The sequence below is a fragment of the Betta splendens genome, chromosome 14 (genome assembly GCF_900634795.4).
Source record: "Betta splendens chromosome 14, fBetSpl5.4, whole genome shotgun sequence".
Lineage (NCBI taxonomy): Eukaryota > Metazoa > Chordata > Actinopteri > Anabantiformes > Osphronemidae > Betta > Betta splendens.
In genome coordinates this window covers 7,117,024-7,141,096 of record NC_040894.2, presented here as the reverse complement: position 1 = coordinate 7,141,096, position 24,073 = coordinate 7,117,024, and the positions used below count along the sequence as shown (strand labels likewise).

Sequence of the window (24,073 nt, the reverse complement as noted above, 5' to 3'; positions counted from 1 at the left end):
AAGCGTGCAGACGTTCCAGTTCAGTTGATGCTCGTCCCGCTGGCGCTGAATGAGACTGAGCTGCAGGTTGTCCAACCAGAATGGTTTGTGCATGAGGGATCGCAGAGGGTCTGGAGGTTTGCAGTCGACTTCATTTTGGAATCTCTCCATTACTTTATCGGTAATTCGAGACTGTTTTGGGGTATAAATGCTCCTAGCGAGACCAGACACGGTAGATTCAATCTGTCTAAATGACGCTCTACCGCTTAATACAGTCACCAGTGGGGAAAAAGAGACGACCTCAAATGTGAAAGCTTAGAAAAATCCCGTGTGGCACCAGCAAGGATCTGGAAAAAATGGAATCACCGGTGTTAAACGCCAAATTCAGCTCAATTCAGCTGTGAAATATGATTAATAAACTTCCTTGCAGTGTTGTCGTTTTTCTATTCTAAAACAATTCCAGTCCCTTAACATGCATGGAAGCAAATGGTTGGACATAGAGAGCTGTAGTATAAAAGTAAATGAATACTGGAAACCTCATAGGAATGTGGTGATGGGTCACAATAAACATGTACCGTACGTCTGCACTAAACATTACTGTCCGGGGGAGGTTGTACTGAATGGATGGCAAAAGGACTCACCAAATAAACAGACAGGCACAGCCATCAGGGAATATGGTCTATGAACGGCTGAGCATGGCCTGCGATGTAGATGGTCCCACACCTGCTGGAGATGCTCTGACCCGGGTTTCTTCACTTTTTGTCCCTTGTCAAACTCAAATCCTTGCACTTTGTTTTTTTAGCTAATGCATCATTTGCACCTCAGAGAAGTCAGTCAGACTAACTGTGACAAATTGCCCCTGGAAAACAAACATTTATGAGTTGAAACCAGCACATGTGGCACTGATCTCAGCACGGACCTGCACTGAAGACGCTCACATCACAGCTATTAGGAGGCAAACACACCATGCATGTGCGCGTGCATCATCCCTCTGTTGGTTCAGACTGAAGAGAAGCTGCAATCTGATTTGATCTTGTTTGGATTCGACACAGTGGAAGAAATGAGGCCTCCCGTTCCTTAATTATTTAAATTAAACAATTAACTATGGCTGCCCTGGGAAAAAAACTCTTTTAACCACTCATCCACAACAACAACAGCAGCAGCAGCAGCAGCAGCAGCCTGGGTGGAGTCTGGAGGAAACAGATCACATGAAAAACACCAGCCAATAGAGGAAAACACTGAATCTCTTCTCTTTTTTTGGTAGTTTTTAATTATTAAACCAAGTATTGGAGTGTGCAGGTGCTCTTCAATGTAAAGGTTAAAAGCAGGCCTCCAAAAACAAGCACAAATTTAACATGTCAGCGCATTTAACGGCTGAGTTTTCCGTCTTAACAAAGTCTCAGACATGTGAACTATGAAACTTCCACACATCCAGGATCTTTTTGGAACGTTTAGACTTAAATTATTACTTAAACGGGTGTTCCAATATACAATATAATAATATGTATAATTTGCATTGCATCACTTTGTCTGCAAAAAAGTTGATACACTGTTCACGCTGATTGCACAGCCTATTATATATAATTGATAGGTTTCTCAGCAATTAAACTTTGATGAAGCCATGTACTACATTCTTTGTCATGCCAGCCACTGTCTGCTTGGCAAAAAATACCCCTAAATATTGACAAATGTGAAACGCACGAGTCAACTTTTCTCTTTTTTGAGACTACATTTGCAAACGACACATCGTTTGTGAAGCAGAATAAATGCTGAACAAGATTTAAATCACGGGGTGTGAGGACAGGTGTTTTTAATATTCAATAAATGTTGGTTAAGTAAGGTCACACACCTTTAGCTGATGGATTTCAGCCAAAATCAAATAAACAATTATTTATAATCATTAAAGTTATTTTGCATTAAAAGCTATGAACATATTCTCTTTCTGTCCATTTATTTGTATTCAAGTGATTTAGTAGCGGACACACCAATCCCTCTACAGTGACTTCTTCTTCTTCTTCTTGAGTATTTACAGAGAAAACAATGCCAGTGGTTTTGTCCTCTCTTTGCGCAGCATCAAATAATAATAGTAAGATTGGGCTATTCATTGTGAGACCCACTGGGCCCTCACAGGTTCCCACACCCACTCGGCCTGTATTAGGTTGCTCCAAGGGGATCAGGGCCTGAGCTGCTGTTGTACAACAAAGAAAAGCAGCTTCTTAACAAACACACATAAAAATCAATAGTATCATAACTGTTGATATTTATTATTCATTAATAACGAATTCATGGTCCAAAAACCACCTGCTGAGCTGAAGAGACAGGAGAAGATAGAACAAATACGACAATCCAATAGAGGCACGTGAAACAGGAAAAGGTCCCAAGCTTGATTTAACCTCAATATGTCAAATTGTATTTTGGGTTTACAAAACCTATGGCATTGTATTAAAATAAAACGTTGTGAACATCAAACGCGTTTGCTCTTGTTTTCAGGATAAAGCTTTAGAGGATTTATCCATCTATTTACAAAGCATATTTAAAATAAAAGGTTAAAATTTTCCAGCTTTGCTTAGTTTCGTAATATTAGACGGAATCAAGGTGAAATTAACTAAAGTTCAGGTTTATTGGTTTTGTCTCGATTTAACTGATTTAACCCAGAGACCAGGAAAGTGTTTAAATATAATATAAAAATATTTATTTCTGAATGTGTGTGTTAGTCTTTGTAGCATTAATGACCTCGGTGATTAACCAATAGGTTTGTCAACATTTGGAGGCAGTCATTTGCCGTTTTGTGTTTGTGTGTGTAAAACGTTTCAACACCTGCCAAACAAACATTTATCGAAGCCACTTTATCCAGTGGCGTTATTGCGTTGACCAGTTTGTTTTAAAACGTGCAATTCTTTAGGGGTAAGAGAAAATTCTTCATCCTTATTTTCAGGTTTTCTAACTTTAAACTACTGTGACTTTTGGCTCCGCCCTCGGATGTTTCAGACGGTTGTTTGAACTAAAAGCATCAGTTACGAGGCTTGTCTGCGTGTTTTTGTGCGATGGGAGAAGTGTGGTCTTCATACCCAGCATAGTTGATCAATATTAGAGTCACTCAAGTATCAGATCCTATTCATCACCGCTGGGAAGCAGCTTTCAGATGGACCTCCTTCACCTCCAGGCTTCTCCTGTTTCAGGGCAGCAGCTGCTCTTCTCTCTGCGCGGACGCACAGAAGAGACGCAGACACAGACTGTTGTTCAAAGCTCGTGTTACAGCGAACCATTATATCCGTCTTTTTGAAAAGACGATTAACACCTCTATCAGCAAACAGAGGCCTGATTAGCGCTGCCGGTGACGCTAGGGGTATTCATTTGCACATTTCTTCAAGAGCAACAAGTAATTGAATTAATTAAAAACTGTTTTTTTTTTAAAGAAAGGCTTTCAGAGAATCAAGTAAAACGTGCACGGTTTATTTCAGCTTCTGTCGCTTACACAGACACATTTAAAGCACACTTTCACAAATGAAACGGTTTTTTTTCTCCAAAATAAATTAAGTTCAAATAAATAAAGGCAGTGTAAAGAAAAACGAACGTTTGCAAAGAAAACATGTATAAATAAGGCCGACTCTTTCCCTTCATCTGAATATCTACAAAGTGCGCTCCACAAAGGTGTCAGTGATAAATAATAAGCAAATAACTAATTATGAGGAGACAAAGGGTGAGAACAACAGCAATATAATAATAATATTATTAATATTAATATTAAGAACAATAATAATAATAATAATAATAATAATAATAATAATAATAATAATAATAATAATAATAATAATAATAATAATAATAATAATAATAAATTGATTGTCAAAGCATCATTGCAGTGAACTTGAACATACACTTTACACATCAGTGAGTCTTCTAGGCCTAATTCACAATTGAACCAGTGGAAGATGGAAATAAAATAAACACGTTGTAAAACAAACTGAAATGAGCCTACTTGTTTTTTAAGCGTGTGTGTGTGTGTGGTTTGTAAAACACCATGGACGTGCCAACACTTGCGTAATGAGGTAGACACACAGCTATACCGTGTGAATGTGTATATTCGTGCCTGGGGTTGTGTGTGTGTATGTGTGTGTGTATGTGTGTGTGTGTACGTGTGTGTTTCTTCTTATTGCAATGCATTCACTTCGGGAAGGGTGAGCTTCATAGTTCGTATAACGCACAGAAAACACCCCTGTACCCCTTTACAAGTAAACCATGCAATGGATTACAGTATCGTTGTGCCTCATAGTTTAGTCTCAGACTTTTTGGTCTGATCTCCTCATGAACGATCCAATTCCCTACGGAAACTTACATCTGGGGAAAAAGACAGCGGAAATTCAATACATTTCAATGAGCTTTTCCACACATGGAGGTGCAACATATTCACAAATATGTACAATGATAAATATAAAAAAGCTATTCCGACTAAGGAGGATAATAACAATTATTCCTCGATTCTCGTTATTCTTATTCTTATTTTTTGTACAATAATTGTCATATGAATGAACGGGACGGATCATGTTCCCCTCCTTTCCTGCTGCATTGGTAGCCAACGTGTCAGAAAAAGTAAAAAGTTCTGGACAGGGCTTCAGTCTCTTTTCCTTCAGTCCTGGGGTTCCGTCTGCACTGTCAGAATAAAAGAAGGTACACCGCTGGAATCTGTTGTTTTTGACGCTTGGCGAGGCTGAACCTGTTAAAAAACCTTAAATCGGTCCCTGTTTATACTGAGCGTACAGTCACTGGGCGCCTCGTCTCCACATTTATCTACTACGAAGCTGAAACACTCCAGGTTCGTGTCTGCATCTGCTTCAGAAGCAGAAGGTGGTGCCTTGGGTTGAATACTCTCCGTGAAACGGCTCCCACAGCTGGATTTCAGGTACAAACAGCTGCTGCTCCTTTACAAGGTGGACAACACTGTAAGAACCCCTAACAAAACATTTATTCGTTTTTATTCGGAAAATATAAATAAAAATAATGAAAAATAACAAATTCTGTTGATTAAAAGGACTACGTGGCAGCATCTTAACACTGTCGATGCTCCCTGATTTCATTTGACCCACAAACCGAAAAATCACTTAGTGAAAAGGGAGGAAAAACAATCTTACAATGAGCAAGACTCGATATTAGATTAAACGACTCGTTGCGCGTGCTGTGCGCGCCGCCGAGGCCCTGGCTGTCAGTCAAACGGGTCCAGGCACAACGGTGTACTTCGTTTTCTGACAGTGCGCAGCAGCAGCGCGTCTCTGGTGCGTAAACGGCACCCCCCCCCCCGCTTGGTTTTAGTGCGTGGCAGAAAACTTCATCCGTTTCTGCTTTTGCCTCTGATTGCAAAACCAAACGCGGACCACGTTCTTTTTCAGGTCCAGTTTCTCTGCGATTGCGGCGATCTTCTCCGACGAGGGCCTCGGCTGCACGGCGAAGTACGCCTCCAGGGAGCGCTTCTCCGGGGCCGCGATGGACGTGCGTTTCCTCTTTTTGTCGCCCCCGTTGAAAATCTCCGGCTTGGACATCTTCTCCCTCTGCACGCGCTCCGCCTCGTCCAGCCACGCCTCCAAGATCGGTTTCAGGGCCACCATGTTGTTGTGCGACAACGTCAGGGACTCGAACCTGCAGATGGTACTCTGGCTCAAACATCCGACCCCCGGTATCTTTAGACTGGCCAGGGCCGCGCCCACGTCCGCCTGAGTCACCCCGAGTTTGATTCGCCGCTGTTTGAACCTCTCGGCGAACGACTCCAGCTCGCGCGGGTCGGGCTCCGCTTCTCCGCCGGCGGCCCCCAGGGAGCCGTGGGAGCCGAGTCCGTGCGGGTGCATGTTCATGGACTGCGGATGGTGGTGGTGCTGCATGTGGTTGATGGCCGACATGTGGGCGGCGTGGGCGGTGTGCGAGGCCGTGGAGCATACGTCCGAGCCCGGCATGCCTCCCAGGGAGATGCCCGGCGTGAGGTGGTCCAGCAGGTCGCCCTCCAGACCCTGTGCCGGCTGGTGGTGCGCCGGATGGTGGTGAGACGTGAGCACGGACGGGTGGTGCAGGTGTGCGGAGGATGAAGTCGGGGTGCAGGTCATGCTGGTCATGGTGGTCATGGTGTGGTAGGTGGCGTCGGGCTTGAACGGGTGGCTCTTCTGGGCTACAATGTCCACGGCGGCCAGAGCCTCAGCCCTCTGCAGCAACGTCTCATCGAACCCGGCGAAGATGTTGCCCTGCAGCTGCGGGAGAAGCAGAGTCAAACCTTAGTATGAGGCCACACCATTTCTGTTCAAGCAAACAAGTTTTTCCTCAGCCCTTATTTCAGACACAACTTCCAACAATTATGAATTATTCTCAAATCTATAAATATTTTAGGATTTATTTGTATATTTAATTGTAGGGAGGTTAAACACGTTTAAACCAAAAATAATTCCCAATTATAAATAAGATGAAGTTATTCTGTTATATAATTAAGTATTAAACAGCACAAAACTATGAGTCAAACATTTAAAGCTGGAGCGTTAAGCTGATAAAATTACTTAAGGTTACAACACAAGGACATGAAGAACGTTTACATATGATTTTATTTTGCTGTTTAAATATATAGTCACAATTTATCCCTATCTGTAAAAAATATAACTTTGAAACAATATTGTGTCCTCATTATAAAAAGAGTTTTTTGTGTTGTAACTTGGACATCACTGGATCTGTCCAGCTCCTAGAAACTGTGTCAGTGGATGGATATTCATTTAAAATTAATATTTACGATCTCCTGAATAATTTCTGTGCACAATGAAATGAGACCAACGTGACTTTGAATATGAATGGACTATATGAGATAACAGGCGCCCGCAGTCCACGCCGCGTTCTTCCATTTATGTTGGGTGACTTTTAGCAGCATCTCTCATTCTTGTTTATGTGCAGTGCTTTTCTGAGACGCGTGTGCGGGTCTTCACGCGCCGACTGTGTGCTCTCTGTCACCAGGTTGTCTAGTTGCTGGTGTTTTCTCATATTTCTTGCTGTAACAAGTCAATACTATAAACTATTTATAACTTTCAAGAGTTTGTTGATTAAGAGTTGCATAGCTTTACTTTCTTCAGCTTCCAACAACAAATATTACCCCAATATTTTTTCACTGGCAATTAGATTGTTAAATTAAATGCGAAAATTGAGTTTTGGGGCTTAAAAATAGTTTTGACAGTTTAATTTTATAAATTACAAACGGCTACACGCTAACAATTTGCTCTCATATTCATGTACCTGTTACGATCACCACACGAGAAACCTGCACATTTTCAGCGCCAGTCGTATGTATTTCAAGACGTGTGGGGCTTTGGAAGTCCTGTTGAACAACTCTATTGAAGTGAAGTGTGGACTCACCGACGGCGTGGGCAGGCAGGCCCTGCGGATGGCCTCGGAGCTGGAGTGCAGAGGGGTGTATTTGGGCTCGTGGAGGATGGGGTGCATACTGAAAGGCTGCTTGCTGTTCATCGACATCATGATTGCGGAGGTCAGGGAGGGTCGTTGTCCGTCGTCTTCGTTTGGCTCCGTCTTGCAGGTTTTCTGAGGAGACGCCTCGGGCTGGAAAGCGCTGCCAGACGCAGTCTGCGCGAAAGAGTCGTTGGCAACCGGTGTCGCGGGTGCAGTCGGGCTCGAGCAGAAAAACTGAAAAGGAGAGGTAACTCCTGCGCTCCTGCAGATCTCCTGCCTCCCGCTCGCCTCTAAATGACTTCTATAATAAAGATGCTCCTCGCCTCCAGCGCCTATATTGGACCGGTGCCGCGCAGGCTCCTCCTAACTGATGGAGTCTCTCTCCTTCCTTCTGAACGTCTCCGCCAATCACGCGGAGGTTCCAGGGTGTAGCCACGCCCCCAACCGTGCCTGCCTCGCCGAACGGGAGGAACGACGAAGGAAGCTGGGTGCACTGTTAAAAATGCTGGTTGAAATATATAAAACTGACACCTGCAAGGAAAAAAAGGCATTCATCAAGATATGTTGGGGTCGAACGTGCAACGTTTATGACAACTTGAAGTATAACAAAAGTAAACTCATGAATTTCTAATTATGGGGGTGTCCTTCAAGTACTTACTACCCTTTGATTTACTTTTTTACTTTTCGTGCTTAACATCTGCGTTGCAGAGACTATTTAAAAAGGCACCATAGTCAAATGTTATGGAAAAAAGGACAAACCTGAATGGACAAGTTTTAATTTGTTAGCAGGTTATTGTAGAAATACAGTATTTTCTTGTGTATCTGTCGACTGGACTATGATCGGTTGCTTTTCAGATACGTCCCTGTTTCAGGATTAACAATGCAGCAACTACACAAATACACGCATTGTGATTTATGAGCTGTTCAGCTCCAATTATTAATTGATGTCAGAAGCGCAGGAATCCCTCGCTTGAACACCATTCACTTTCGTGGCAATTAATACATTAATTAATCATGCTTCATTTACTTTGTGGCTGTAAGGACGTCCCCCTCTCCGTCACGAGCGCCAGTGCACGCACGCGCACAGTTCTCTCTATTAAAGAATAAATAGATCTGAACGGGGACTAAAGAGCACAAGCAGCAGACAATGAAATATTTACAAATGAACCGAGGTCAGCGGGGCAACAGCTTGTCAGTCAAAGGAAAGGATTTCCGAAGGGTACACACGGAGACGATAAGACGGAATAATTATGGCGATAATCACCCAAAGGCCCTCCCCAAGAGGGATGGGTCAAAGGGGAGACGGGGGTTTGATGGACTGGGCCGGTGGGCTCCAGGTTAAATAACACCTTTCATTGTACAATTATTTAGCCGCATGAATAATAATAATAATAATAATAATAATAATAATAATAATAATAATAATAATAATAATAATAATAATAATAATAATAATAATTGATGATTGTCAAAGCATCATTTCAGTGAACTTGAACATACACTTTACACATCAGTGAGTCTTCTAGGCCTATTTCACAATTAACTAATTGAATTATATTGTTTGATTGTTTGTTTTTTTTTGTTTTCATTATAGATGTTTCCCCATTACATTAAATTCTACATTGACTTTGAGGGATTGGTTGGTACAAAGATTGTACCAATAGGTACAAAGATTAATAAGTTGGAAGATGTTAAATAAAAAACTTTTTTTTTTAATTTCTGACTCAGGAATCAACAGAACGCTTTCCTGTAGCTTCACAGTCTCTGCCCTGACCCTTCTCCATCATCCATCCTCTCTCCATCTCCTCTGGTCCAACTCCAGCTGGACTCCCTGTCTGGTGTTGCCTTCCTCCAGAACCCTCCTGCCTGCCGTCGCCCCAGCGGAGGCCGTGATGCATATTTGATGAGAGGGTGCCGAGGACCCTCTGGAGTGCAACGGCTGCAGCGGGACAATAGGACTCACTCAGGTTTCCTGCTGGCCGTCACTGACACTGTTGCTCTTTTTGTCGGCGAAGCCGGTGAGTCAGGGCTGGAGTTTCAGTCAGGACAGCAGCCCGTGAGGCAGAGTTACAGCAGGACCGCTCCTACGTTGTCATAGGTTGAAAATGTAAAAACTGAAAAACGTACAGTGAACAATCCCCCTCAATAACAAGACAAATTATGCTTCAGTAACTTCATTTTTTGTAACGTGCATCATATGGATTTAAAATCAATTATATTAATAGTAGATGGCGGACGAATGGAAAATGTATGTTTGTACAGTATGCAGATGTCCGGTGTGTTCTGATGGTCTGAGCAGATGCTACAGTACAGTATGCGTGGGTCACTCTGTCGGACTCAGCTGCTCTGAGCTTTCAGCCCGCTGCAGAACATGGCAGCCTGTGCCTTTCTGCCACATTTAGCAAATGGACATGGAAGCGCAGCCGTACGCAGCCTCAACTCGGCACACTCTCCTCCCGGCGTCGCTCCTTCCCGCCGCCCTCGCCTCCTCCTTTCCTTCCCTGCGCCCTCCGTTCACTCCTGTCCTTCCTCCGCTGCCTCCCTCCCTGCTTCTTCCCGGCTCTGAATTATTGATAGCGAGTAAAATCTGACGTTGTAAACTTTGTGACCATTCACCAAATCAGCCTCCGCTTCTCACCGAGGGGCCCACCGAAGGGTAGGCAGTGTCTAACCACACACTTTTAATCTAATTGCCTGTAGGGTTCCTTGTAAATATTTCATTGTCTGCCAGTACAAATTAAAGACACAAGGCTGGAAGAAAAGGTTAGTTGGTTCGCTTGGGGAGAGGTCCTCAGAACTTTACCTGCACCCGCAGGTTTGGAAAAGGGCCTCGTACATGCATCTCTACTCCTTCGGAGACACAGGCTGAGAGGCTGCGTTTGTGCTTGACTTGGCTTAAAGTGATGAGAATACAGACTCCAAAGCCATCACCAGTGGAACCACAAGCCGTCTGAGGACTCGAACAATCCAAGGGGAATAGGTTTTAGCAGCTACACTTTGAATTTATACACATTAATGTATATATATAAACCTAGAGATCCTATATGAGGACGTCTGTTGCCATGGAGCTTTATGGGGGAGCACTGGAAGATGCTGATGGTTTTCTGAAGAAGGTTTGGCATAAGCCATCGCCTCAATACATTACATCTGCATCTGCATCTGGAACTCCTGGAGGAAAACCCGATCCGGTCGGTGGGGAAAACCGAAACGTGGGCAGTTTGGGTGGAGACGCCTTTCATTACCTCCACGTGGCCCCGTTTCTCTCGTCGCTCGTCTGCTCGCGTACCGCCACGAGCCCGTTGGTGAAAACGAAGAAGCGCGAGCAGAGAGCAAAGCGAGGCCGTGACAGAATGAGAGAAAGATGGACAGCAAATGAGACAGAGAAAGAGGGAAGACATATTTTGGATCAATAGATTAACTGAGTGCTCATGTATTATGCATCTGAGCCCTGCAGCACTTGCACATAAAGGGAATGTTGGGCAGGATTGGCGTGTAAAAGCTTTATAACCGCGGGCCTGTTTACTCTGAGTGTACAAGGGGACCGCTGTCATCCCGAACCAAGCCGAGTCAAGCTGAGATGAGACGGGTTCTGCCTGGAAACAATCCTTAGTCTGATGATGGGCACGAAGAACCGGGGCTCACCTTTCACAATAAGATGCACGACACCTCCCTCAGTTTGCCATAATTAAAATCAGGATTAATGTGAAGAAAGACTTTTGACTTTTGGTAAAGTTATAAAGATCTCTGAACGCTCAGAATGACCCCTGCCATTCAAATGCCTCAGCAGAGATCTGCACGTGGCCACAATGACTTCCCTCTGCTTTCCTTTCTCCTCAATGCTCCGCAACAGCCCACGTTGTCGAGGGCCAAGCATCAAACGCATCAGCCACGCGAGTGCTTCCCCAGAGACGCGCCACGCTCATTTCCATACAAACAAAATCCTCAGCTCCGCTCTCCTCTGTACTACAAGAATAGAGAGCAGTCAAACAAAGGGAGACAAGTAAACAAACAAAATGACGGATGAACATGTCAGTGGGTTGAGAGGGGAAACAACAGGGATTAGAAAATATGTATGGAAATTAAAATTACATTTTTACTTATGTCTCTAGTGTTTGGGACTAGAGAGACTACAGGAAAGGAGGCGGTGAGTCTCAGAAGAGTTGGATGAAACGTGTCAAAGCTATTTGAGGAAGCTGTTTGGATTTTCTTTCCCCAGATTTGCTCCTGACTGTAGCCATAACGTGAAGCCAGTAACATGCAAACTGAAAAAAATACGCACGAGCGGTGAAAGAACACGTGAGATAAAAGCTGCAGGAACATGACAACGGGTTGCTGAACGACTGAGGTCTCTATGATTCGGAGATCTAGAGGTCAATAAATAAATAGTTTGGGCAAGACAATGTTAAAGACTGAATTTTACTATTACAATGACTGTGGATGAGATCAGAGACCAGTAGTGAGCTGAGCTGCAGGACAGTGGAAAGCAACAAACCAACGTCCTTATTTGAAATGAGAGGCAGGGACCACACTGTATGAGCGGCTATAAAAGTGGGTATTCAAGGCTCACATATACCTCAGGACTCCAGCTGGTGCGAGATGGTTTGAGTCTTTGTGTCCTACAAAGCGCCCCCCACCCACTCGATTCTTGTCTTCATTCACCTCCCCACCGGCCCCCTGCACGCACACATCAACGGCACCCCTCGCCCCCTCCCCCCCGGCTTCCCGGTCTCCCACTAACAGGATTAGAGGATAGAAGGTGCTCGCTCGGCAGACCTCACGACGTATGTGGATACGGGAGGTGGCAAGAGGTGGTCAGTGTGTGTGTGTGTGTGTGTGTGTGTGTGTGTGTGTGTGCCTCGGGCTTATGGAGAAACGCCCTCTGTTTCTTATGTACCTCTGAGGAACCCCAGGAGCAGCGAGATGGTTTCCCCATGGGACCAGAGTCGGTCCATGCGACCATGTGGCCGATGCTGTGTTGCATAAACATAATGATTATTTACTCAGCCTCTAAAGTGCTTTGTTGCATCAAGTATGCTTGATTTCATCACATACTTCTCTGTCTTAAGTGTATTGAATTGGACTCAGTTGCTGTACCTGTCTGCCACGAGGAGAGAGTGCATCACACATTTTCAATGGACTCTTTTTATTTCAGGTCACCTGTTGAACTTGCACACACACTTGGGGAGTTGTGGGGTTCTCTTTTGCCACTGAAGAAGGGGAAATTGTTAGAAAGATGGAATCAGCAGGAAATTGACCAGAACAGATCTGAGCTCACATAGTAATCAGCAAGCTGGGCTGGCGTTGACAACCTTCATTCTCTCTATCAGCGTGGTGCAATGAAGCTACTTCGGGTTCTTGTACTTGGGTTCTGTTCCTGGGGTCATAAACCAAAGGTTGTCTGCTGTTCCTCTCCCTGGAAGAAAAAACATTTTAGTTTGATTTGTTTTAAGTTATTGCTTACTTAAAAATGATTGTTCATTAACTTAAATATTTCGAGGTAATCGGTTCTGTTGAGTTGTTGGGTTTTACAGTGCAGGTACAGTAGTCAGGTTGGAGACTAGAAAAGTCCTCCCAGCAGCGTCATGAACTGGCGACCTGTGAACGGTCCAACTTTTTGCTTTCTTCATCACTTTATGTGGTCAATAGTGCAATTTATACTGCAATACAGGAAATGAGTTAATTATAGTGAAGATATATGGACAAGTAGAATTGGTTGCATGGTTGTACTTCCCCTCATTGTTTGCATTAAGGCTCACATTGTTTGCATGTATGTGCATCCAGTGTGTTTGCGCATGGACTGGTATCGACGGTTTGATCTTATCGAAACTTTTCCAAACAGCCCTAAAACGATTGCGGCAAATGACGTGCATCTACAATATGAGAGCAGCCTGGCACCAGCGGATTATCACATCACCCGTCATCCCTCCCCAACGTGTCATCAGGCAGCAGACGCTTAAAGAGCAGCACGGCAACAATGGCCGACCTGTACCCGCGTGCAGCTGCAGCTCTGGCCCATCTCTTGCCTCTGGGCCTCTGGCTCCTGCAGAGGCCTACCTGTCTGCGCAGGGCGCATCGGGAGGGCCAGCGCTCTCATTACAGCTACAATGAAATAATTATGAATGGCGCACCGAGACCTCATCACAGGAATATCTATTGTATTATTTATTCAGCCAGTCCCCTGGTTCAGGGGGAGAGAACACATATAAACTTCCAGTCTCGTTCCTCTCCTCCTCACTCAAGCTCCTGTTTGCTGCTCAAAGCAGAGGTGCCTGCTCGCTCGCACCTCCTTTCATTCTTTCTTTTTGCTTTCTTTTTTATTTTTTTGGGTTGTTTTTCCTTCCGAGATGCAGCGCAGGGAGCATCCAGCGGGGCCCCGAGGCCTTAACACAGCGCAGCTTGCCAGTTGTGGACGCGCTGCGCTTGCCCTCGTCTTTATTTTTTTATTTGCTCCCTCCTGTATTTTTCCTTTTCTTCTTTTTTTAGGAGCAACTCAATTTTGCCAAAGGACTACAAACAAGAAATATCTGGGAGTTGTGGGATGCATTCTGGGCTTTCATACACCTTCCGTTGGGCCTGATCAGAATTTTACAGCATGTAAAGGATGGAGACTTTCATGACCTGCATATGTAACGCAAATGTATGTAATCTGCATCGAATAACTAGTCCTTTTGCACAATGGATGATGACGATGGTCCGAAGAAGAAGCACAATAAGCGTTTGATCCGTAGGTGCTGCGAGGCATGACGGACAGCGAGCGCGGCTGAAGGGAGAGGGAGAGCAGCCGAGTGGCTGCGGCAACAGCTGCGTCATGGGGATCGGGAGGGAGGCGTCGCCTGGGGCACAACAGGTGAGTGATGCCGCGTGTCCCTGCTGACGGTCCGGCTGCTGGACTGGAGGCGCTGAGCGACGGCTAATTGTAACTGACTGGCTGTGACGGGTGACGTGCTCGCGTCTGAATGGGCACGCAGCTCATGGGGGTTCTGGACTCAGATCAGTGTGCGCCTACAGTACTGCATGCCTGGCTGGATTCCTGCCACTGCATGGCCTCCTAGTGCCGCAGTTGAAATCTCCTCTGCCCTGTTGTGACAACACTGTTAGAAACAGCGTTTCCAAACCAACAGGCACAGCTTTACTGTTACTGAGAGTTCTTCAATACAGAATCCACAGCTGTAGACTTTAAAATATCAGCTGGATTCTACAGTATGTTCTTAGTATGTATGACTGTAACGTCTCATCAAAAAGCATGAAAGTGACTTCTTAGTCACACTTACAGCTTTGTTGATGTGAAAAGTGAATATTTGTCTTTTATTTGAGGCTCTCTCTCTCTCTGGTTGGAAAGCAGTGCTGCTTGCTGTGCTCTGCTGGGACAGTTTGGGTGCTGCTTGGTGGGACGCAACGAGCCCGCGCCATCAATAATGCACAATGTTTCCGTGGTAACTGCCTGGCAACCACGGGCGCAGCACTTGCATCCTGTACGGGAGATAAAGACAGAACGAGAGAGAGAGAGAGAGAGAGAGAGAGAGAGAGAGAGAGAGAGAGAGAGAGAGAGAGAGAGAGAGAGAGAGAGAGAGAGAGAGAGAGAGAGAGAGAGAGAGAAAGAAAGGTGGGATAAGGAGAGTAAGGAGGGACAATTAGGAGAGAGAGAGAGAGAGAGAGAGAGAGAGCGAGAGATAGGAGGTTAAATGGATTCAGGCTGGAAGGGAAGATGATTGGTGCAGCTCAAAAGGACACAGGAAGTTAAATGAAAGACAGATAAACACAGACAGAATCCTGTCTTCAAGTCTACGTCTGCGTGCAACCGCTGCTGCCGTCTCACCTGAAGCTCATTAGCTCCCAGTTTGAACTAACAGACGCGCTGTGCGTTCACAGTGACCTGTGACCAGGTCAGGGCCTTGTCATCACCTGTTTAACGTGCGTGTGACACATTCTCACGCCGTGTTCATTACTTCCATCCTCATTTGTAGCAGTGAATTATTAAATGCTCACCTGCTTTTTTAAATTATTCAAAGTGATTTTTTTCTTTTCTTCTGATGGTCTGGTGTTTGCATGCAGATTTAAATGCTAATCTGTCAGACTGGCGACTACCTCCTCTGTCTCTCACTGGGAGTCCTTCCTCCCATCCCTTCCTCTCTAAAGCATGGTTAATACTTGATGCTCCAATGATAGCTACCGCTTGTATGGTTGCATTTGGTGGATGGCTGGGACTTTGGGGAGATGTTGCTCGTTGTGAGTGTGAGAGCGTGTGTGTGAGGGCCTTCTACAACTCTGTCAGGGTGATGAAGGCCATGTGTTATCTATTGACCAGCCGCTTGAAGTTCAACATGGTCATAAATAATTATTCTGCCTTGTAGATTAAACTATCACCTTTGATGACAGTGATTCTTCCATTGACGAACGAATGCATTGTTTTCACTTGACCTTAATTTAAGCTGGACAAGAACAATTTCTCATTTACAAGGTCTGCTGTAGATGTGAGCAGATGAGCACTGAGGGACCTCAGTATGTGAGTTACATTTATTATCCTAAACTGATGTTTTCCTTTACATTTTAACTTCTCAACATCCACTGAGCACAATGCAGATACTCAGTCAGCACTAATTTCTGACCCTTGTTTATCAATTGTGCTGTTGTGGAGTCACAAGACAATAACAGTATAAATATGTAAACGCTTGTCTTTTTTTCATATTTTTATCGTGTGATCAGGTGTTTCATAGCGTATTTCAGAACAAAAAGAGAAGTGCGTGCTGGAATGAATGATGTACTGTAACATGCATCAGAATCCTTTAAAGCCAAGCACACACACACGCGCGTTCAAAGGGAGCCAAACACACGCTAACTGCACACAGAGGACCGAGCGTGAGGAAAGCGACGGAGGGGAAATGAACAAGAGATAAAAGAGAGCAGAAAAAAGCAGCTCTTAGCTTTTCTCTGCATGTGAAGTCGGTCCCTCGGCCTTCTGGGACGCGCTGCTGCTGGTTTGATGCCTTTGAGACGGCCTCATTCATATTACATCATCCTTAGCATGAACTGTGATCGCTCCTCAATGAGCTATAAAGGAGCGCAGGGGCGAGGAGGTGCAGGAGGAGGGAGAAGTCTGGGATGCTACAGGGAGAGACGGAAGAGGAGCGAGGAGGAGGGGAGGCGAAAGGAATGACGAGCGAATGGAATCACGTCATGGGCGAAAAGTAAAGAAATGCAATAAATAAAAGAAAAGAATTGTACACAAAACGAACACAAAACGAAACAAAGATGCTTTTTATGATAAATGATACACTCGACTCTTGAGTCATCTAGCCCCCCAACACACACACACACACACACACACACACACACACACACACACACACACACACACACACACACACACACACACACACTCCCATCAACCTCCTGTCCCTCTGCATTAGGAGCTGCCTGGGGGCATGCAGGGCAGAGATATCCTGAGAGAGCCAGCGAGAGAGTAGAGCTGGTGGTGATGGTGAAGGAGGGGAGGGGGGGGGCTGTTAAGGGCTGTCATTTAAATAAAAGTTAGCTGAGGGATTAAATGGGAACAGCCTGGGTGGGAGTAGCATGCTGGTGAGGGGTCTGAAGGGCTATTGATAGAATTTTACCCTATTTTACATTAGGTGTTGTTTATGCTTCATGCACAGAGAACACATGAAATTAGCACCGGGCGGTAACGTGACACGGAGAGGGTGTCTGCAGGAAGAACCAAATTCCTGCCATGTCACTCAGACATTTTCAATTTCACCATCCTAAACCACTTAGCTACATCAGCTGAAGGATCAGCTAATAACTCACATCCAGTAAATAACAGCCGCTCAGTGTTCTGATCCCTGCATCATCAGTCTCTGTCTGGTTGTTCCTGAGGACATGTGTTTCAGACTCTCTCTCTTCTCCAAGTTCAGGAATCTCCACTAACAGATGACTTGGTCTAGTACTTAGCTTTGGCCGCATGTTTAATATGGCTAACACATATTTATTATGATGATTAGAAATTAAAAGCCTACGAGCGTTTGTTATCATTCATGGAAAAAGTGAGCTGAACTCACAGGAGAGAATAATAGAGAGTCAGAGACAAGGAGGGAGGGAGGGAGGGAGGGAGGGAGGGAGAGATGACGGGTCCTTTAGTGGTTGTGTGATCTCGGCCACCAGTTCCACAGCTGGTGCACCAGCAGGCAGCCCAGCCTGGCCATATGCTGCCTGGCCTGCTCCCATTGCTCCCATTATCCTCGGTGCTGCAGCCCCACCCTACGACCCCAAACCACCACACAGCTATGCTACCTTACCCCCGGCTCCCCCGACTCCCCCAGCTCCAGCAGCGCCACTTTCAATTCTCACTTGTGGTTTTGTGTGTGCCTCTATACAGTGCACACACGCACACACACACACACACACACACACACACACACACACACACACACACACACACACACACACACACACACACACACACACATATATATGGATGTATGGTAATACACTCACAAGGATCATATGGTTGTGTGCTGATGAAATCATCACTCATTTTACAAGTAAAAGAAACATTTCTTTAATATTTCATTGCTAAGCTTTGTCTTCATATTCATCATATTTTGCTTGATAATGTTCATCTTTAATAAAACCAAGAATGGTTGGTGAATGGAGAATGTGCGACGCGTCCTTCGTGGTAGCCTTGTTATCACCTCGGGCCTTTGCCCGTCGCCCCACAGGGAGCTTCCACCCTCCAGCCTTTTCTCAGCCCTCGCACGCCCCCTCCCCACGCTCCCTCTCTCATCCTGTGTGGGCTTCTGTCAGCAGCTCAGGGTCGTCTACAGTTTCACAATTCCTGCTCTCACTGCTGTCACCTACCTCCTTATCCAACCCCCCTACACACACACACACACACACACACACACACACACACACACACACAGCAAGCCACATAACCATACTACCGATGCTGCCATTTCATCTTCTCCTCCCTCTGCCTACATAATTGGTTTTCCTCTGACCGCTGGACCTTTAAATGGTACAGAGTTCATCCTTGTTATACAAAAGCATTTATCAAATACACATTTGTTTTATGTCTGTTTTATTGTGAATCATGAATTTAACTAGATCCATTTGTGGATTCTTGTATTGGTGGAATGTCAAAATTTGGCAGTGATTTCACAACATGACACTTTATTAGAATTTATCATAGTCCATATTGTTTCTACGATCTCAACCAAAGGAGGTTCTCACTGAAATAATACGTAAGTATCTTTCCAAAAATTATAAAACAACAATAAGTTGTCACATTTCGTTTCCTTACTACACTGTAGCAAATCTGGATTAGCGGACTGGCAGTTAGTGCTCATTACATATTGATATGGCGGAAGATACTGAAAAATGTGTATTAAGTATTAAGCACTTTAAATTTCTCCCACTCTCCGAATTTGTGAGCCAAATTTGTGAGTCTTTAATGTTTTATTTACTTGGAGCTGGTGAGCTGCAGTATGATAATTTCTGCATCTGCATTGGGGAGTTGGCGCTTCCTGTGTCACACATTTGTGTGTGACAGTGTAGCATTGCAGCACACAGCGGAGATGAACATGAGTCATTAAAGGTCTGAGGCTTGATAATCAGCCTTTATTGTGTCAAGTGGAACTAACTCTCAGTTGTAATGTTATAAATGAACACCTTTCAATAGCGGAAAACTTTTTCTGAATATTTTTTGCTCTGTCTACAAGTAATTCTTTATTATATCATTATTGTTTGTGTTTTAAATTTGTACCTTTAGCAGTAAATACAACTCGTAAATATGATTTGTTCATAATGAAACAGCTGGAGAGAGAATTTAAGAACCTGCCATCTCAATGTTATTAATATGTTTCAACTGAAGCAGTACTAAATCATTCTTAACCACTAACTAATATAATATGTAAACTCTTTAAAGTGTATCCCATTATAATTTCTGCTAATTTTGTTATATATGATTGCAAACAAAACAATAGCTACAACTCAGCTGCACAACTACAACCCCCTCAGAACCACGGCAGAAAAGCACACAAACTCAAGATTCAGGTAAATAATTTATTTTGTAAATAATAACAAAGACACAACAAGAACACAACAGACACAATAATAATAATTCACAAAAATAATCCAAAGCATGACAACCTACAGAATTTGTTTAAAATACGATCATCTGAAGTGGCTCATTGTATTTCCTGTGTAAAAAACTGCACTTCATACTGTTCACACACATTCAATGCATTCACAGGGGAACACACACACTAATAAGATCTGTGTGTACCTGACGCTGTCGGCTGAGGATTGTGGGTCCAGTCTCCTACCACTTCTTCGCTGCACACAGGACTCTGGTCAGTGTTTGTTTGTTTAAGACGGCGCAACAAGGTCGAATTTCAGAGGAGTTACAGGCGAATAGAGAGGAAGGGAAGAAGAAGAGATGAGAGGAAAATATGACACCTCTTCTCAGCATCCCTCACACACACACACACACACACACACACACACACACACACACACACACACACACACACACACACACACACACACACACACACACACACACACACACCTTTGTTTACTAAACTTTCCGCCTTTGAAATATTTATTAGAGTTGGGAAGCTCAGCGTGAGTGGGTTTGTGTGTGTAAAGAGGTTGGAGGTTACCCATGAGACAGCCAGCCATCAGGGGAACAGGTGATAAGCGTGCGTATAGCAGCCAGCGAGAGAGACCTTGTGTGAGCAAGCGGGTAAATGAGCATCAGTTCACAGGAAGACACACACACACACACACACACACGCACACACACACACACACACGCACACACACACACACGCACACACACACACACACACACACACACACACACACACACACACACACACATTTGTTGTCACTGGAGTGTAAATGAGCAGAGAGCAAAGTACGGAGAATAAATTATGGAAGTTGAGAGTCTGTTCCAATTCTGCAGACATCAAGGTCACGATGAGGTCATGATGAGGTCACAGGTAGCGCCACATGACATGTAATTTAAGACCATAAACCAAGCAGGTCAAAGGTCAGATGACCAGAAAGTGACACCAAACTCAGGCTCTGGAACGATCAGCTTCTCTAGACATTAGAGGACAGCAGACATTAAACAGGTTTTATCCTGACTGAGCAGCGTGAGCATTGTCTGACTGGCACCAGCACTGATTCTTCCTATTCATTATTATTGTCATATATTAGTTTCCAGGGATCTTTTGTTTGTCCTGGATGGCGCTACTCCTCACTCACATGCTCTCACAGTCACTCTCATTCTCGCACTCTCTAATCCGATTTAGTCTCATTGTTTTAATTTGCCAGCTTTTCCATTTCCCTCCTCTCTCCTGATTCTAATTGGACAATGGAATTGGGAGTAAAGTGGGACTGATCCTCATAAATCATTAAGCAAGGTTTGTTTTGCCTTGCGAATGTAATTAATACATAATTAATATTTAAAGATCGACTCGTTTATCAAATTTAATTTCTCTACTGCAACAGATGCAGTGGAACAAGGAAAACAAACAAACGGAGGATGTTGGGGGGGTTCGACAGGGGGAACGAAAAACCCAGAATGGGAAATAAACAATGGGGGGAGGGGAGGAGAAATTAACACTAATGAAGGCGAAATGAGCCTGCGTCTTAATTAGCTGACAGGTAGCAGCTACGTCCCAGAGGCAGAGGAGGTTAACTCACTGTGTTTGTCAAGTTAATGGCGTCTCAGTGGGTCTTTTTTTATATTTGATTTTTCAATTTAATGTGTACATTTCGTCTTAGATTTTTCAGTCTGCCTTAATTTGTTTTATTAAAAATAGAATTATACTTTTTAATCTAACTTCCTTTATTTGCAGTGTATATTTGTCTTTCTTTCCTGTCCGTTTCATCTTGTCCTTGCTCATCTTTTGCCTCTGGAGACTGTCACTTCAGCACCACTGAGTAGGATCACTTTAGTCTGTCAATACATTCAATAGAGCGCTATTGACCTGAGGTCTGACAGATACTCGTGGACCCCAAGAAAAAAATGAGCAAAGGAGGAAGAGGATCGAGTAGGGAGAGGAGGGTAATCAGAAACTACAAACCTGAAATATGATGTGCATTTCAAGTACACATCTATAAACTGACCTCACCAGTAGATGTTAGCATGAAACAGAATGGGCACAAATCAACAGAGAGAAATTACCATTGCAATTCAGTAGAAAGAAATAAAACAAAAACAATGAAAACATGTTCACGTTCATACATGAACATACTTGAGGACACACAGTACAGTCTCTCTCTCTCTCTCTCTCTCTCTCTCTCTCTCTCTCTCTCTCTCTCTCTCTCTCTCTCTCTCTCTCTCTCTCTCTCTCTCTCTCATACACATTCAGTTCTTTGGCCCGCTGCGCCGATGAAGGCAGTTCCTGGCTAATGGGTTAATTTCATTCCACTGATCTCTGTCATGTTGAGGACAATTAGCCCAGAATGGAGCTGTGAATATTTAATGACAGCTCCAGCAAGGTACAGGCAAAGAGAAGGGGGAGGAAGAAATCGGAAAAGACAGAGGGAACCCTGGGATGGATGATGAGTCTAACACAGTAACAGAGACAAAACCTATCATGAGCAACCATGTGTTTTAATGTTTTACGCCAATCTCTTTTAATTCTTTGATTCTACAATATACAGTAGTTATAGGTGGGGCCAGGAAAGTGATCATTATTATACATTACTAAAATGTATTATAACATTTTCTTTCAGTGTGTTGTTCCAACAGAATGTAGCTACAGTAGATGTGTTTTGCAGTGGATTCTTCCACTCGAGTATTTGTGTCTGTTTCTGATAGACTTGTTAACTTTTAGCTTCCTGTTCCTAAACTTTTCTGCGCCTCCTCTGGAGCTCAACTTGATAGTAAAGGATGTCGAGAAAGAAGAATCCGAGTGCTGTTCGCCATTTAGTCCACGGGGGCATCATTGTTCCAATTTATGAACACTGCTCTGTCACCTGGTCACTGCAAACATCGAATTTACAATTACAGTGAATGCCAAATAGCCGACAGACTTCTGATCAGCTGAACACATTCAGTTTGTGCCCTGAGGGGACGTGTGCTGTGGGCTGTCAGTCAAAACCAGCCTCAGTGGCTCGGGTTTTGACAGAAAACAACTAAAACCAGGACAAAAGCCCAAAAGCCATTCAGCAGCGTTAATTGGTTAATTGACTCTTGTCCACCAACGACTGGAGGAGGAGGAGCTCGGATGCTGGGTTGTTATGGTAATGAGGGTTGTTATAGGGATAATGGAAGTCTCATCATCGAGCAGAGGAAAATATTGATTGTCTGTTTGACAGCTTTTACGCCTTTAAGAGTATAAGTTTCAAGGATTATTTTCCATGTTGCTTTTAAATTTATATTTTTGGAGCTTGTGTAAATTTTCTGTTGTTTTTTTTTTTAATAATGTGGAAGTAAAGAAAACATCCAGGACTTTCTTTATTTGATGCCAAATAAGGCGCATGTAGGAGTCTTTCTGGTTGGGCTCTACCCGGAGCCATGGGAGAGCATATGGCACATGGACCCATGCGCTGAATGCATCCTGTCCCCTCTATGGTGACACAAACCTGCTTGTCAGCTGCTGCTCATGAATAGCACAGTTGTCCCAGCAATGATCCTGACGCCACCGTCATGGAGACCTCAGGATGTGATGAGGTTGAAGGAGCCAGAGTTGACCTGTGAGAGAAGTACTGCTAATATAAACCTGGCGGAAAGTGCATTTACTTTAATTAGAAATTTGAATATTTCGTTTATTTTGCCTACAGTGTTGCTCGATAATTGCAGAATAGCTGGCCTTAAACACAGCGTTTTTATTTTAGCAGGGTCTAACTGCTACATTATCTGCTCAACCTCATTTCCTCCAACCTTTAGGTCATCATCAATTTCCTCTCATGCAGTCTAACAGTTCCTACTCTTATTCCCATGTGGATCTAGGTGAAATTAAGTGCAAGAGCATAATGCACCATATTACTGTCTGACATGTCAATGTCAGTAAATTGCCATCTTAGTGGATTGCTGAGCTTCAGGCTTGACCTCAAGTACATAACATCTGCATTTGGTGTTCATCAGGTCCTGTCAGTCAGTAAATGACACATGTACCTGTCTATTTGCCTGCTTCTGTTTTATAAACTAACACTGGTCGTTTCTGAAAGTGACCATAATTGCATTGTTATCTCTCCTAGGATGGGAATGAGCAGGAATCAAGGAGGCCTGTCTTTGGACCACGAGAGCTGGACCGGGGTTGGAGCCGGGGCAGCCACGGCTGCAGCAGCACCGAGCGGTACCGGTGGTGGGCCAGTGATGGTCTGGGGAAACTTCACGGAACAACCAGCAGCATCCTGACTGCTGTGAGGGCGTAGGATGATATCCCGGCAGCCTCACGGGTCCTGGGTTTGGCACCACCCATGTCAAACAACAGCACAAAAACAGGCTGTTAAGAGGCTGGTTCGGTAGAGATCAATTTGATGTCTGTAGTATGAGATGAGCCCATAAAAACAACCCTTCAAGCAAAATTGCTTTCTTTAGATTAAAAAAAATATTGTTAGTTAGGTTCCACTTCATAAACACTTATTTTTCACAGCAAGGTAACCCATTGGTACATGTATAATCTAACACAATCAATCCTTATTCTTACATTCT

At 44.1% G+C, this 24,073-nt stretch overlaps 1 protein-coding gene across 1 annotated transcript; it reads right to left on the bottom strand.

Moving 5' to 3' along the window:
• Positions 1-3,416: 3,416 nt before the first annotated feature.
• Positions 3,417-7,739, bottom strand: pou4f4 (POU class 4 homeobox 4). Its single transcript, XM_029174533.3, has 2 exons — positions 7,351-7,739; positions 3,417-6,209 (listed from the first exon to the last, which is right to left on the bottom strand). Exons 1-2 carry the CDS (start codon positions 7,468-7,470, stop codon positions 5,283-5,285), a joined length of 1,047 nt encoding a protein of 348 aa, XP_029030366.1. The 5' UTR covers positions 7,471-7,739; the 3' UTR covers positions 3,417-5,282.
• Between the last annotated feature and the right edge of the window lie 16,334 nt (positions 7,740-24,073).